The sequence below is a fragment of the Nicotiana sylvestris genome, chromosome 11 (assembly GCF_000393655.2).
Source record: "Nicotiana sylvestris chromosome 11, ASM39365v2, whole genome shotgun sequence".
In the NCBI taxonomy this organism is placed as follows: domain Eukaryota; kingdom Viridiplantae; phylum Streptophyta; class Magnoliopsida; order Solanales; family Solanaceae; genus Nicotiana; species Nicotiana sylvestris.
The window spans coordinates 3,336,453-3,351,070 of NC_091067.1; the positions used below are offsets into that span (position 1 = coordinate 3,336,453).

Consider the following 14,618-nt stretch of genomic DNA (forward strand, 5'->3'; position numbering starts at 1 on the left):
AGCCCATAAGCCACATGACCTCAAACAAAACATTGTGCTATTATCATTGTGAGAAGAAGAAGAATGAAAACAGTTTTAGTAATCAAAGTTTCAAATTCTGTATAAAATGTTAACAAAAATAAAATTTAGACTTGACCATTTTTAAGAAGGGATTACAAGTATCAGTAAACCAAACAAGTGCTCATGCTAATTAATTTCCACACTTAAACTCCCACACCAAAATATTAGCTATATCTATAACAAGTTAATCAACCACTACATGAAAGAACATTCATTCATTACACACAATTTTGCAACTTTTGATCTTATAATTATTCAAACAATGCAGTACATAAAGAGAGTTGAAATCAGTACCTTGACAAGTAAAAAATCAACAAAAGAACAAGTGAGACTGCTAGCCAAAATTTTAGGGATTGAACAGCAACCAAGAACAAACAACAATAGTAGAAAAACAGCCCAGAAAACCAAGAACCAGCACTCAAACTTCTCAGAAAATCAGAGTACCAGAAAAACTAATCTAGAAATCTAACTAGAAAACTGAAGTTTTAGGCCAGAAAAGTTTTAGGGATTTTTCTTTGTATTCTGAAAATTTTAGGTGCAGATATGCTGATGAATGTCTGTCCAGTATAAAGTAATAACTTTACTTTTATAGGTTATGCCAAAATAGCATCAAAATGGCATATTCTACCCTAAATTCCCTAGGTGTCAGATAGTACAACATATTTGGACAGTTTTCTGCCCTTTTTCCAGCCCAATTCTAGCCTTTTCATGCTAGAAATGGGGACAACTGTACAAATGCTAGAACCTTCTAATTTTTACCTTATGTAAAATCTAATTTTACCCCTTCAATTACTAATTATTTCAGTTTCAACTTATATTCTGATCCTATTTTGATTCCAGAAATCCCTTTAGGACCTTCTAGAACTAGCTAAGTGATTCTTTATTAAGTTTCCTTAATTTATTTCAATTGTACCAACGTACAGCGTTGGGGTATTACCCTTCATTTCTAAAATTAACCTAAAATCTAGGGTATCTAGGTTTCAGTTCTAACCATTTAAACATAATTGACAAGTTTCCCTAACACTCCCTAAACAAACACTGAATTTAAACTTGTAACCAAACAATAACTAAATAAAAACAGAATGATAACACAATGAAACCTAGAAATCAACCTAATTTGTTTGCAATTAAACAGATTAATCAACTAAGGCTAGGGCTTTCTTAATAACTAATCAGAGATCGGCCAAGTAAATTGTTTAAGTACTCCTAAAACTATTCTAATCAACTTCAAACTAAACATTGAATATCAAACAAACAACTATAAGAGAGAAACAAACAAAAAGAAAAATAGAATAGTCAATTTTGTCAAAACCCTAAAAAAGATTAAACCTAATTAACCTAAACTTATGCAAATTGAAATTAAACTTTAAATGATGAAATTTTAGCATGCTTTAATTACCCTAATAAACAGATGCAAACAAACAAGCTAAACAGTCATGAAAAAGAAAAGAGAAAACCTAACATTGCAATTACCTAAAACATGCGGCTAAACAAGAAATTGTAAAAGAAAGCAGAAGGTTAAAAATAAAATAAAAAAAATAAAAATGGGAAAGGAAATTACCTAAGGCTCGTTTGGAATCGACCAGTTGGAACTCGGCCGATTAAAAGGGAAAATAGGAACTTAGACAACCATTAATCGCTTGCTCTTAACATGTATAATCGACTAATGGACATCTTGGGTTCATATGGACCAATACTGATCAAGAATCAAAAAATGAAAGTTAGGGTTTTTGGGGTCTAAGATTTAAGATTTGAGAGGTTGGGGACTGATTCAAAGGGAACTGGGTGATATTTGAAAAGATGACAGTTATTTTTTTTTGGCAATCCACTAGGCAAGTGCCTAGGGCTAGTTTAATATTAATAACAGAAAAGATAAATACATCAATTAGGAAAAGTACAAATAAGGGGTACAATAGCACCGGTATTGTTACACATATAACACAAATCGGGCTAACCTTACTGTACTAATCCTATTGAGGCTTGTCAACCTCGCCTATTAACAAGAATGTAAAAAATATGAACTTGAAAGGACCAAATATTCTATGATCATCACATAGTTTATAACATACTCTGTGATGATATTACAGATCAGGATACTAATAAAGTGGTAGAATAAAATGTAGTACCCATTTGATTGTTGTCCCTTTTTTCAACCTTGTAAAATCTTCAATTTTTACTTCTTTGTCGTTTTCATCTACCTTGTTCAAAAAGTATTCAAGAATCATCGTCTATTTTTTGACCGGTTGGACCTCGCTGACGAAGTTAGGGCAGCCTGCTTTTGTTTGGCAGCTCTCATTGGAGGTCGCCTAACAATTGCTTCATTGTCAGACCTTGTTGCAATTTTCATCCAAATAGCACCTGCTTTGCTTGTTCCAATGTGGTCCTCCACAGTGTTTGGTGGTGTATCTAGGTGGTGAATACATGTGCGACAAGGAGGCTTACTTGGAATGAACTCTGGAGCCTCCAACTTGTTCTTTAATTTTACAGTCAAAGTATTCTCAAAATATAGTATTTGAACTTCATCCTTGATAACTCTTTCCACACGATGGCTGGCAAATCGAAACCTTAGTTTAAGACCATTTTCCTGTTCCATTTTCAAATTTGAGCAGGTGATTGAATTTGACAAAGTGACCAAAGGTTGCTTGATCATGGGATTCGCGATAGTATTTTCCACGCAAGGGCTGGAAGATGACAGTTATGGAGTGTTAATTTGGTGGAGTTTGGGGGTGGTCTGCCGCCGTGAGGTGATTTCTGGTTGGCGGACCACGGCAGAGGCAACAAAGGGATTTAGGGCGGCTAGGGTTTCGTTATTTGGGAGTGAGTGACGGAAATGAGAGGGGGTCTATGGGGTGGGGTACTTTGGTTCGGACAGTTATATATAAAAATGAATATCAGCTCCTAGTCGTTGGATTCGTATGGATCAACGGCTGGGATAGCTTGGGGCGAAATGGGGTCGTTTTGGGATAAGTGGCTTGGACCGGTGAGATTGATCTTTGGGCTTGGGGGTTTGGACATGGTAAAAGGGAACTGGGCCACCAGATTTGATCTCTGGGTGGCCCAATTTTGAGAGCAGCCCTTCCTTTTTTCTTTTATTACTTTTTCTTTCTTTTTGTTTTCTTTTTTATCTAATTTTAAACCCTAATTAAATTAATTAAGTCCTAAATTAAATCCTAAATTAGTCTAACCTAGAAAATCAAACTAATAATCTATTTATAATATTTATAAAAATAGTTAAACCTAAATTAATGAAGGAGAAATTACTAATCTAGCATTTAAAGCTAAAAATGTAAAATGAACGATATTTTTGTGATTTTCATTTTAATAAAGCAATTAATTAACCAATTAATACTAAAATATGAACACACAATCTACTATGCCATGCATGATAATTTTGACATTTTGGGGGAATTTTTTCATGATTTTAACAAAATTAAAAGTGCACAAAAATGCAAACAATTAATAAAATCCTACAAAAATCCTATAAAATTGAAAACAATTTGGAAAAAATTTATTTCTTTATCTTTGTAGGAATATTTTTAGTAGGGCAAAAATCACATGCTCACAACTGCCCCTCTTTGCTCGGAAACACAAAGAATTTTCGAGCAAAGAAAAAATAAGCAATTATGAGCAATTTTTGCCCGTTTGGATACTCCCTGGGAAGTATTTTTTGGAAAAAGTCTGACCAAACTTGCTTTGGAGGTTGCCTACATATCCTTAGCTATAAAGGAATCAGGTCAGTGTAGTTCTAGAAGTTTTGGTAGTTGGGACTACCGAGAAACTATGAAATCACTGTTGTTTCTACTGTGTCTGCTTGCTGAGCTCCTTATTACACCAAAATGAAAAATGAAAAGCTAAACTAACTAAGCCTATCAACCACGAGTTAAAAGATTCCTATCTATAAACATTCTGAAGCTTGATCTTGAGTTTTGGATGGTTATACCTGCAGACTCTGAGCTGAATCTTGATGCTCGTTAGCTGCAATCGCTGATTCATTTTTTCATCAGCTTTTCGGATCAAGGAGGGACATGCAAAGCTTGTGAGTTCAATCATATCTTGAGCAGTCCACATCTTTTATCCGCTTCTACACTTAGAGTTTACTTCTTCTCTTGTTCTTCTTTTCTTTTATTTGGATTGAGATTTCTTCTTTTGGTCATCTCAAACCTCGTTCCTGACGGTAAAAACCTGTTCAGGCACCAAAACAAACAAACAAACGAAATTTTTCTGCCCCAGTTTTCACTAGGAAAATTTTGTGAGTTATTGTAAAAATCTAAACTACTTTTTTATTGAAAGCAATAAAAATCAGGATTGTGTATCCTTGAGAAAAAGAAATTAGGGAGTGGAGACCCTATATCTAAAATGAAATCAACTGGGGATTGGAGGCCCTAAGTTGGAAAGATTACCAGGTTATGCTGGCATCAGCTAGGGAGTGGGACCCTGTGTTGGAAAAGATTATCAGGTTATACTGGCATCATTTAGGGAGTGAGACCCTATGTTGGAAAAGATTACCAAGTTATGCTGGCATCAGCTAGGGAGTGTAACCCTATGTTGAAAAAATTACCAGGTTATGCTGGCATCAACTAGGGAGTGGAACCCTATGTTGGAAAAATCATCGGGTTATGCCGAGAGTCATCGGGTTATGCCGGAAGAGTCATCGGGTTATGCCGGAAGAGTCATCGGATTATGCCGGAAGAATCATCGAGTTATGCCGGAAAAGTCATCGGGTTATGCTGGCATCAACTAGGGAGTGGGACCCTAGACGCAGCTAGGGATTGGAGACCCTATGCTACCATGATTTTGGATTTTTCTTCTTCTTTTTATTTTCATTTCATTTCATCATCATTTTTTATATTTCAAAGAATGAGTAAATGCGGGAAAGAATTTTGGAGGAGACTTCCCTTTTTGGAGTTGTTGCTCCGAAACTATATTTTTAGCCCTTGCGCCCTTTCTTTTGGTTGCACCTGCTTCTTGTAAGGTTGTTTTTGGATTGCACATATTTCCTATTTTCAAACAAAGAACAATTATTAGTTTGAAACGGTGGTTAATTTTGTGGCCTTGATTGTTTCAATCACTTGATTTTGGCCCAGCTCTTTCAATAAAATCCCCATTGCTTGCTGGCTTTCTGGAAATTGGTTTCATTTCTACACCTGGGAATCTTGACTTTTCCTAAATTTCCCATGATGACTAACCCGTGTGGGGCTTGGCCTTTTCCATCTTATTTTGCCTTTATGGACACTTGAATTTGACTTCCTTTCTTTTCAAGAGTTTTTGACTCTGGAGTATCGGCTATTATGGCCAGTCGAGGCCAACTTGATGCACTTGTTGAGGCTGGGTTCTTTCTTGAGTATTAGCTTTTGTCAAACAAAACCCTGTAAAACTAATCTTGCCATATTTTCTTTGTATTAGTTTCATAAGAGAATTAGACTGAAGGGGAGTCAAAGAAAAATAAATAACGGACATGATAATGAATTTAAACGAGAAGTGTCCCTTTCAGGGAAAGTAAAGAAGGACTTATCTGGAGTGCATGCAGACTTCAATAGACATGACATGCTTCTTGGACTGAATACCCAATCTGTGCAAACCATCCAACTCTCATAAACCCACCATAACCCATATCTCAAAACCGAGAAATCTTGCGAGGACTCTATCAGTGCTGATGGTTGTAAGGGATCCTTTTTTCGATCAGTGTCGCCCTTTGCAAGTTTTTCACCACCTGACCTCTCTCATTTCTCTTCTCACCATAGTTATGTAGTGCTCTTTTCGAGTTTTCACTAACAAGACTCTCTCATTTTCAATTTCTCTACTTACCATCGCCCTATGGTGCCCGTGTGGGTTTTCACTAGTAAGACTCTCTCATTTTATTGTATCAGATCCAAGTAACCACATACTCCAATTTTGAACATCTTTACCGATTTATCGGAAGGACTTGAAGAGGATTTCGGGTAAAAAGAGTTTGGATTGAATTACAACTTTGGAACCTTTCAGACGAACCATCGACGAACCATTATGACTTCTGCCCCAGTTTCAACTTTGGGGAAATATGGATTTTTGTTTTAGTGTGACTGAACCCCAGAGAGAGGCTGCCTATGTATCCTTTCAGAATCAAGTCGAACGTAGTTCAGGAAATTTTGTTTTTGATTTTCTTTTTATTATTTTTAAACAATATTTTCCGGTTCCAAAGAGGTAATAAAAGAAAGGTAACCGGATCAAAGGGCTTGCAAAGGGTTAACGGTGTTTGGGTAGCGAGAAAGAAAGCCTTCGTCATTCCACTCGGAGAATATCGTTATCGTAGAAGGGTTAAACGTAATACCTTTTGACCACATCAGCATTGACAGCTGTTTCGGGGTCATTTCCTTCGATGTCTCCCAAGTACAATGCCACTTTTGGCAACAATTTTCTTATAATATACAGACCCTTCCAATTTGGAGCAAATTTTCCTTTTCCTTCCTTATGATACGGAAGAATCCTCCTTAAGACGAGTTGCCCCACTTTAAAGTTTCTGGGCCACACTTTCTTTCTGTATGCGCAGGCCTTTCTTTATTGATACAACTCCCCGTGGCAAACAGCGGCCATCCGCTTTTTATCAATCAGGGTTAACTGTTCTAGACGGGTCTTGACCCATTCATTGTCCTCAATCTCATCTTCAACGATGATTCAAAGAGAGGAAATTTCAACTTTTGTGGGTATTACGACATCAGTGCCATAAACCAATAGATAGGGTGTTGCTCCAACTGATGTGCGCACAGTTGTGCGGTATCCTAATAATGCAAAAGGAAACTTTTCATGTCATTGTCTAGAACTTTGAATCATTTTCCTAAGGATCTTCTTGATATTTTTGTTCGCTGCTTCAATAACACCATTAGCTTTGGGCCAATAAGGGGTAAAATTCCGATGTGTGATCTTAAATTGTTCGCATACCTCCCTTATCAAATGACTGTTCAAGTTTGCACCATTGTCCGTAATGATAGTCTTAGGAATACCAAAATGACAGATAATATTGGAATGTACGAAGTCCACCACTACTTTCTTGGTGAAGGCTTTAAGAATGACTGCTTCCACCCATCTTGTGAAATATTCAATGGCAACTAAGATGAATATGTGTTCATTTGAAGCTTTCGGCTCAATTGGCCCAATGACATCCATATCCCAGGCAATGAACGACCACGATGCTAACATAGGATGCAATTCTAATGGCAGTGCATGAATCAGGTCATCGTGTACCTAACATTGATGACACTTTACAACAAAATTGAAACAGTCCCTTTCCATGGTCATCCAGTATTAGCCTGCCCGAAGGATTTTCTTTGCAAGGATGTATCCGTTCATATGGGTTCCACATACTCCCGCATGCACTTCACTCATGTTTTTTCCATCCTCTTGGGCATCCACGCATCTTATAAGGTTCAAATATGGAGTTCTTTTGTACAAGACTTCTTCACTCAAGAAGAAACTACTGGCGAGCCTTCTAATGGTTCTCTTTTGGTCTCCACTAGCTTGTTCAGGATATTACTTTGTTTCCAAGAATATTTTGATATCATGATACCATGGCTGAACATCTGGTTCCATCTCAATTGTATTGCAATAACCATATCTTTCTTGAATTTGGATTTCCAGTGGGTCAATGTGGACATTGCCTGGATAAGGCAGCATCGAGGACAAAGTAGCTAGTGTGTTGGCTAACTCATTCTGAAACTGAGGAAGTACCTGAACTCGATGGATTTGAATTGCTTGCTAAGATCTTTCACATGTTGCCTGTATGGGATAAGCTTGATATCTCGGGTTTCCCATTCACCTTGATCTTGTTGGGTAATCAAGTTAGAATCTCCCATGATCAATAAGTCTTCCACATTCTGATCGACTGCCATGTTTATGCCCATAATAAAGGCTTCATACTCGGCAGTGTTGTTCCTACAGAAAAACCGAAGACGGGTTGGGGCCGGATAGTGTTGACTAGTGGGCGAAATCAAAATTGCCCCAATTTCGACACCTTTTGCATTCACAGCTCCGTCAAAGAACATTTGCCAAGCATTAGTGTCTTCTAGAATAACCTCAACTGAATTTACTTCCTCATCCGGAAAGTAAGTACTCAAAGGCTGATATTCATCATCAATAGGATTTTGAGCTAGGTGATTCGCCAATGCTTGAGGTTTCATTACCGTGCAGGTGACATAGACTATGTCAAACTCGGTGAGCAGGATTTGCCATTTCGCTAACCTTCCTGTGGGCATCGGTTTTTGGAATATGTACTTTAGGGGGTCCAATCTGGTTATGAGATAGATGGTATAAGACAACAAGTAATGCCTAAGCTTCTGAGTGACCCAAGTTAGGGTGCAGCAAGTTCTTTCCAACAAAGTGTACTTGGCTTCATAACTAGTGAACTTCTTGCTCAAATAGTATATGGATTGTTCTTTTTTCCCGGTCACATCATGTTGCCCGAGAACACATCCAAAAGAATTTTCCAACACTGACAAGTACAAGAATAAAGGCTTTCTAGGTTCGGTGGGACCAACACTGGCAGATTCAACAGATATTATTTCATTTTGTTGAAAGCTTCTTGACACTCATCTATCCATCTAATCGCCGCATCTTTCTTCAATAGCTTAAATATGGGCTCACACGTGGAAGTCAACTGAGCAATGAATTTGCTAATGTAATTCAACCTGCCCAGCAGACTCATAACCACTTTCTTGGTTCTTGGAGGGATCAAATCCGAATAGACTTTATCTTTGTTGGATCTAGCTCGATGCCCCTCCGACTGACTATAAACCTCAAAAGTTTCCCAGATGGTACTCTAAATGCACATTTAGCTGGATTCAACTTCAAGTCATACTTACGTAGGCGCTCAAAGAACTTTCTCAAATCTCGCACATGGTCATCCTGTGTTCTGGATTTAATGATCACATCATCCACATACACCTCAATTTCTTGGTGCATCATGTCATGAAAGATGGCAGTCAAAGCTCTCATATAAATTGCCCCGGCACTCTTTAAACCAAACAACATGACCCTATAACAGTAAGTACCCCAAGGTGTGGTGAAAGCCGTCATTTTTGCATCTTCTTCATCCATCAAAACATGATGATACCCAGCACAACAATCCACGAAAGACTGTATCTCATGTTTGGCACAGTTGTCAACAAGAATGTGGATGTTTGGTAATGGAAAGTTGTCATTGGGACTTGCTTTGTTCAAATCTCGATAATCAAAATACACTCGGGTTTTCCCATCTTTCTTTGGCACTAGGACTATATTAGCCAGTCATGTGGTGTATCGGACAATTCGGATCACACCGGCTTTCAACTGTTTGGTGATTTCTTCTTTGATCTTGTCATTGATGTCTGTTTTAAACTTTCTCTGCTTTTGTTGGACAGGTGGATAACCGGGATAAGTTGGCAATTTGTGCACTACTAAATCAATAATCAATCCTGGCATATCATCATAGGACTAGGAAAACACGTCTTTGAATTCGAACAAAAATTGGATCAATGCATCCCTAGTTCTTTCATTAGCGTGAATGCTTATCATGGTTTCCTGGACCTCTTCCGAACTCCCCAAATTAATTGGCTCAGTTTTGTTTAAGTTTAGCTTAGGCTTATTCTAAAATTGTTCCAGTTCTCGGTTTATTTACCTAAAAGCCTCATCTTCATCATATTCTAGTTCTTGATTCATTATTTCACAGTTAGACATCGTATTAAGATCTGGCCATAAAGTCTGCAAGCATGTCATGTATTTAAGTCCGCATTATTAGAATTGAAAAGAGAGATAAGACAATTAACAAAAAATCAAAAAGAACAAATAAAGAGATTTGTAGATGATGAAATATTGATTTCATTTCATTGATTTTGAAGATAGGAGGATTTACATTGGAATTTTAAAAGACAATAAACTAAAAAACATTCGAGTTACACCCTGAAATAACTCGAAATGCAGAAAAGACGGCAAGACTGAACTACTGGGATTCCCGCTTGATTGGGAATAGAGTAGCCTTCCAACTTTGAAGTTTGGCATTTTGCCCCATATATTGCACCTCAGTAGTGCTTGAGCCTTCACCCGGTTAGACCATGAGAACCTCATATAACATTTGCCTCATTGCCCCATAGATGTCCTCAATTTCTTTGGTCGTGAAGGCCTCTTCTTCTTTTTCTTCTATGTACCTTGGCTTAACAAACGTTCTGGCGAGATGCGGGACCAACTGATTCAGAACCCACCCATTATTCTTACGTTCATTATCCCATTTTACGTTGGCTTCTGTAGCTTGGAAACCGACACAAAAGAATTTCTCACTGGCAGTCAAAGTGATGGGTTCTGTAATGCCTTGCAAAGATTCCCCGAGCCCTTTAGCTTTTATCCATGTTTGATCATTTCTATGGCGACCATGATTGACGCGTTTGACAAGAAGGGTTGAGGAAACGGGGTTCCTTCCTCATACTAGTCCGCGACCATGATTTCAAAAGCTTGGTAGACTATGTGCTCGCTACCTTCCTTAGTCTCCAGACATGGGACTGACGGGTCCCTGTAGATTTTAATGCTCATCTTCTCTGTGGACCATGATTTCCTGGTATTCATGTTTAAACTTAACCATTTGGTGGAGAGTAGAGGGTATGACCCTTGCCGCATAGATCCAAGGCCTTCCTAGGAGAAAATTGTAGGAGGTGTCCATGTCCAAAACCTGAAATGTTACTTCAAAATCAACAGGGCCGAAGGTTAGGATCAAATCAATCTCCCTTATTGTATCCCTTTTGACACCGTCAAAAGCACATACACAAACATTGTTGGGCCTAATCCTTTCAGTCCCAATTTCCATTCTCTATAAGGTCGAGTGAGGGCAAATATCAACCCCAGATCCACCATCCAACATAACTCTTTTCACGTAGTATCCTCCACTTTTAACGGTCAAATGAAGAGCTTTGTTATGGGCAGCCCCTTTCGGAGGCTAGTCATTTCGGTTGAATGATATCCAGTTGACTTCAAAAAATTGTTCTACCATTCTTTCCAATTGCTCAATTGTGGTCTCGACCAGAACATATGCTCATTGATCGTCTTTAACTGCACTTTCTGATGCTCATTCGAGCTTATCAGTAAGGACAAAAGTGAGACCTGAGAGGGGACTTTCTAAGTTGATCAATCACGGCGTGGTCCGAGGTTTTCATCTTTCAAAATAATTCCTCTACCTCTTCAGCACTAACTGGCTTTTTAAGCAGAAAACATTTCTATTTGGTCTTGTTCAATTCTTCTAAGTTGAGGTGCTTCCTAGACGAGTTCGCTTCATTCACCTACCCCATAATTTCCTTTCCCTTGTACATCACTACTGCTTTATTGTAGTTCAAGGGGTTGGCAGTGAGGTCCTTCATAAGATTCTGTGGTGTGCGACTGATAACCACGGGCTCAATCAGCCAGGGTAAAATTATCGGCCCCCGTGCCACATAAGTCCCCTTTGGTACGTACATCTTTGGTACCTTTAGCGTAACCTTGTTTTGCTCAAACCTTTTGGGGGGACTCAACACGAATTATTCCTTTCTAGGGGGCGGGAATATAAAGTATGGCATCTTTAGGAGGTACTACCATGTCTTGGCTTCCACAGCCTTTTCTATGCTTTGAGGAGTGGATTTATTTTTCTTCTCATCCTTAGCTTACTTTGTTGCTGCTTTGAGCTTCTTTTCAACATCGGCAATAGCAATGATAACTTTCAAAGCTGGGTCGAACTCTCTGTCCTCACAAATTATCCCAATAATTGGCCCATTGTTGTGAGCTAGCAATGGGTTATTGGTTACATTGGGGACCTCTTCGTCCCTCAACACTACCTGCTTTTTTCTATCAGGTTCTTGACCGCTCTCTTAAGGGTCCAGCAATCTTCAGTGTCGTGCCCTTCTTCCCCTAAATGATAAGCGCATAGGGTACCTGGTCGGTAGGAGGGAGACTCTGGGTTTTGCCTGTTTAGAGGTACGGGTTGTAACAAACCCATTTGGATCAATTTTGGGAAGGGGCTGGAATATGATTCACTAATGGGTGTGAAGTTGGTTTTCTGGGTGGTTCACTGGTACGGATGTTATATGGAAAATTATTTTATGGTAGACGGGGATATGTAGCTTGGTGAGGAGGGTTATTTCTGGGAGGTGGAGCTCGATTCTGGTTATAATATTTTTGCGGCCGAGCGTATCGCTGGGCATTCATTACTGCATAAGGCTGAGGAGTCATGGAATATAACGCATCTTGGTGAGGGTAGTAATATTGCAGGGTGGTTGAAGAGGAACCAAAGTAACCTCGAGGTTGACGGGGGCTTCTCAGACTTGAGGCCATCATTGTCACTTCTTCTTTCTTTTTCTGGTTTGCTACACCCCCCGACCCACTCTGGATTCCTTGAGAAGTGGCTCTTATAGCCGACTGGCTCAGGATGCTATCCATTTTTAAACCATTTTCCACCATTTGCCCAATCTTTGTGGCTTCTGCAAACAGCTTGCCCATAGAGGACATCATGTTCTAGAAATAATCAGCCTCTTGGGCTTGCAAGAAGACACTGACCATCTTGATCGCATCCATTGGGGGTTTCACCCTGGCAGCTTGTTCACGCCACTTAATCGCATACTCTCGGAAGCTTTCTGAAGATTTCTTTTTGAAATTGGACAAAGAGTTTCTATCTGGAGCTATGTCCACATTGTACTGGAACTGTCTAACAATGTCTCAGGCCAAGTCATCCCATATGTGTCAGTGGGAGATGTCTTGGTCCATATACCATTCGGATGCAAGTCCGGCTAAACTCTCCCCGAGGTAAGCCATCAATAGTTCTTCTTTTTCGCCCGCTCCTATTAACTGATTGCAATACCTTTTCAGGTGGGCTGTGGGGTCTGCATGTCCACCATACTTTTAAAATTTGGAAGTCTTGAAACCAATGGGCAGATGAACATGAGGGAACATGCACAAGTCATCGTAGGAAACACTCTTCTGGCCACTCAGGCCTTGCATGTTCTTGAGACTTTGTTCGATACATTTTATTTTCTGATTGATCTCTTCTTTCTCGGGTTCTTCACAGTTCTTTCTTGTTCCATGGGAGACTCATACCGGGGGTGTTGAGGGTAAGAATTTGGGGTGACATGAGCTGGGTCTAATTGAAATTGTGGCACTTGAAAAATAAAGGTTGATAGTTCAAAGCATGGCCTAGGCATTGTTGGCTATGCCATAGTAGAGACTGGTGGTGCGGTGAATACTGTAGAAGATACTCTCGAAAAAGGTACCTGGGGGAGAACCTCATAAGGCGTACCGGTGAAATTAGATCTCATAGTGGGATACCCGAACGAGAAGAACTGGTTGGTTATGGGAATAGGGATGTTGGAGGTTCCACCGGTCCTGGGAATATGTTCGGGAAATCCAGGGATTGCACTGGGCGGTTCTCTACTGTTAGACCAACCATCTCACATCTCCAACATGCGGAGGCGTAGTATTATATTTTCTTCAGCAATTGCTGACTCTGAGGCCGGGATAACCGGTGTCGGGCTATCCTTTGAAGGGTTAATGATGGTTAGGTGACTCTCTGATGTCATTGAGACACTCCCTTCAGATCTTCTAAAGTAATGGTGCGAATCCAGGTTACCACAAAAGCAACCACCTAAAAACAGAACCTGATCTCAAACAACATACACAACAAACTGGTTAGTTTGAGACATTTAACACATAGGGAATCGCACGTTAGGGAATGCATGCACCTATACAGTTAAACGTTTTTCTACTTATTTTGCAACGGTTGTGTGTTTCATCCTGGATTTTCGTTTTGTCCACTTCCAAATCCCGAATCATTTCTTTCTTTGCGCTCTTTCATTATTTTCTCTCTTTTGTTTGCACTCTCTCTTTCGCATTGTTTTCTCTCTTTTTCTTGTGTCCTCTTTCCATCATTTTCTCTCTTATTTGAATTATCTATAGCTATAACCGGATCTGATGGGGATTGCCTACATATCACGACACCGCATGAATCAGATTATTACGTAGTTCGGGGGATAAATGCGAAATAAAAAGGAAGAAAATTTTGGTTTTCTTCAAACTTTCATCAAATAAAAACTGCTGCTTTTGCTCTATTACAAAGACTCCATCATACTGACTTTAGAACTAAAAAAACAAAAACAGACTCAAAGCAGACTAACAGACTCTAAAAGGAAACTGAAATACATACTCGAAAAGAAAATCAGGAATACATAAGTGCCTCCAATACTACTCCACGGGGCCACGGGACATCAGTCTGTCTCAACGCTGGCCTACATGCAATATCTTCTTGGAGGCGATCCAGGTCATCCATTATCTGGCGAACAAAAGTCATCACTGCGGCGAAGAAAGTGGATCTAGTCTTATCCTCGCACTCATGGCATTTCATGATGATATGATCAGTAATTCCTCTAATCCTTTCTCTAATGATGCCTTTCTCTTGGAGTAGGCATCCAATTTGTTGAGATCTAGCTTCCAGAACTTGGGTGTCCGTATGGCTTTGCTCCTGAATTGTCGCATGTCCTCTTCCAGACGTGACATCAATGCATAATAATGTTCGCTCTCTACCTTAAAGTTCTTTGCCTGTTGAGCCA

General features: G+C 39.4%; 1 protein-coding gene across 1 annotated transcript; it reads right to left on the bottom strand.

Annotated features, from left to right (window-relative positions):
* Window positions 1-2,281: 2,281 nt before the first annotated feature.
* LOC138880669 (uncharacterized) lies at window positions 2,282-9,105 on the bottom strand. The gene is made up of 5 exons (XM_070160840.1): window positions 8,825-9,105; window positions 7,762-8,568; window positions 7,399-7,450; window positions 6,976-7,278; window positions 2,282-2,644 (listed from the first exon to the last, which is right to left on the bottom strand). Exons 1-5 carry the CDS (start codon window positions 9,103-9,105, stop codon window positions 2,282-2,284), a joined length of 1,806 nt encoding a protein of 601 aa, XP_070016941.1.
* Between the last annotated feature and the right edge of the window lie 5,513 nt (window positions 9,106-14,618).

What these genes read in the sequence shown, in the direction of transcription:
- LOC138880669 (XM_070160840.1), bottom strand. Translation starts at nt 9,105, where the DNA reads ATGACGGCTTTCACCACACCTTGGGGTACTTACTGTTATAGGGTCATG. An exon ending in CCATCTGGGAAACTTTTGAG is followed by an intron (nt 8,569 to 8,824) that starts GTTTATAGTCAG and finishes TGAATCTGCCAG; the next exon opens with TGTTGGTCCCACCGAACCTA. An exon ending in TGAGTGAAGTGCATGCGGGA is followed by an intron (nt 7,279 to 7,398) that starts GTATGTGGAACC and finishes CATCAATGTTAG; the next exon opens with GTACACGATGACCTGATTCA.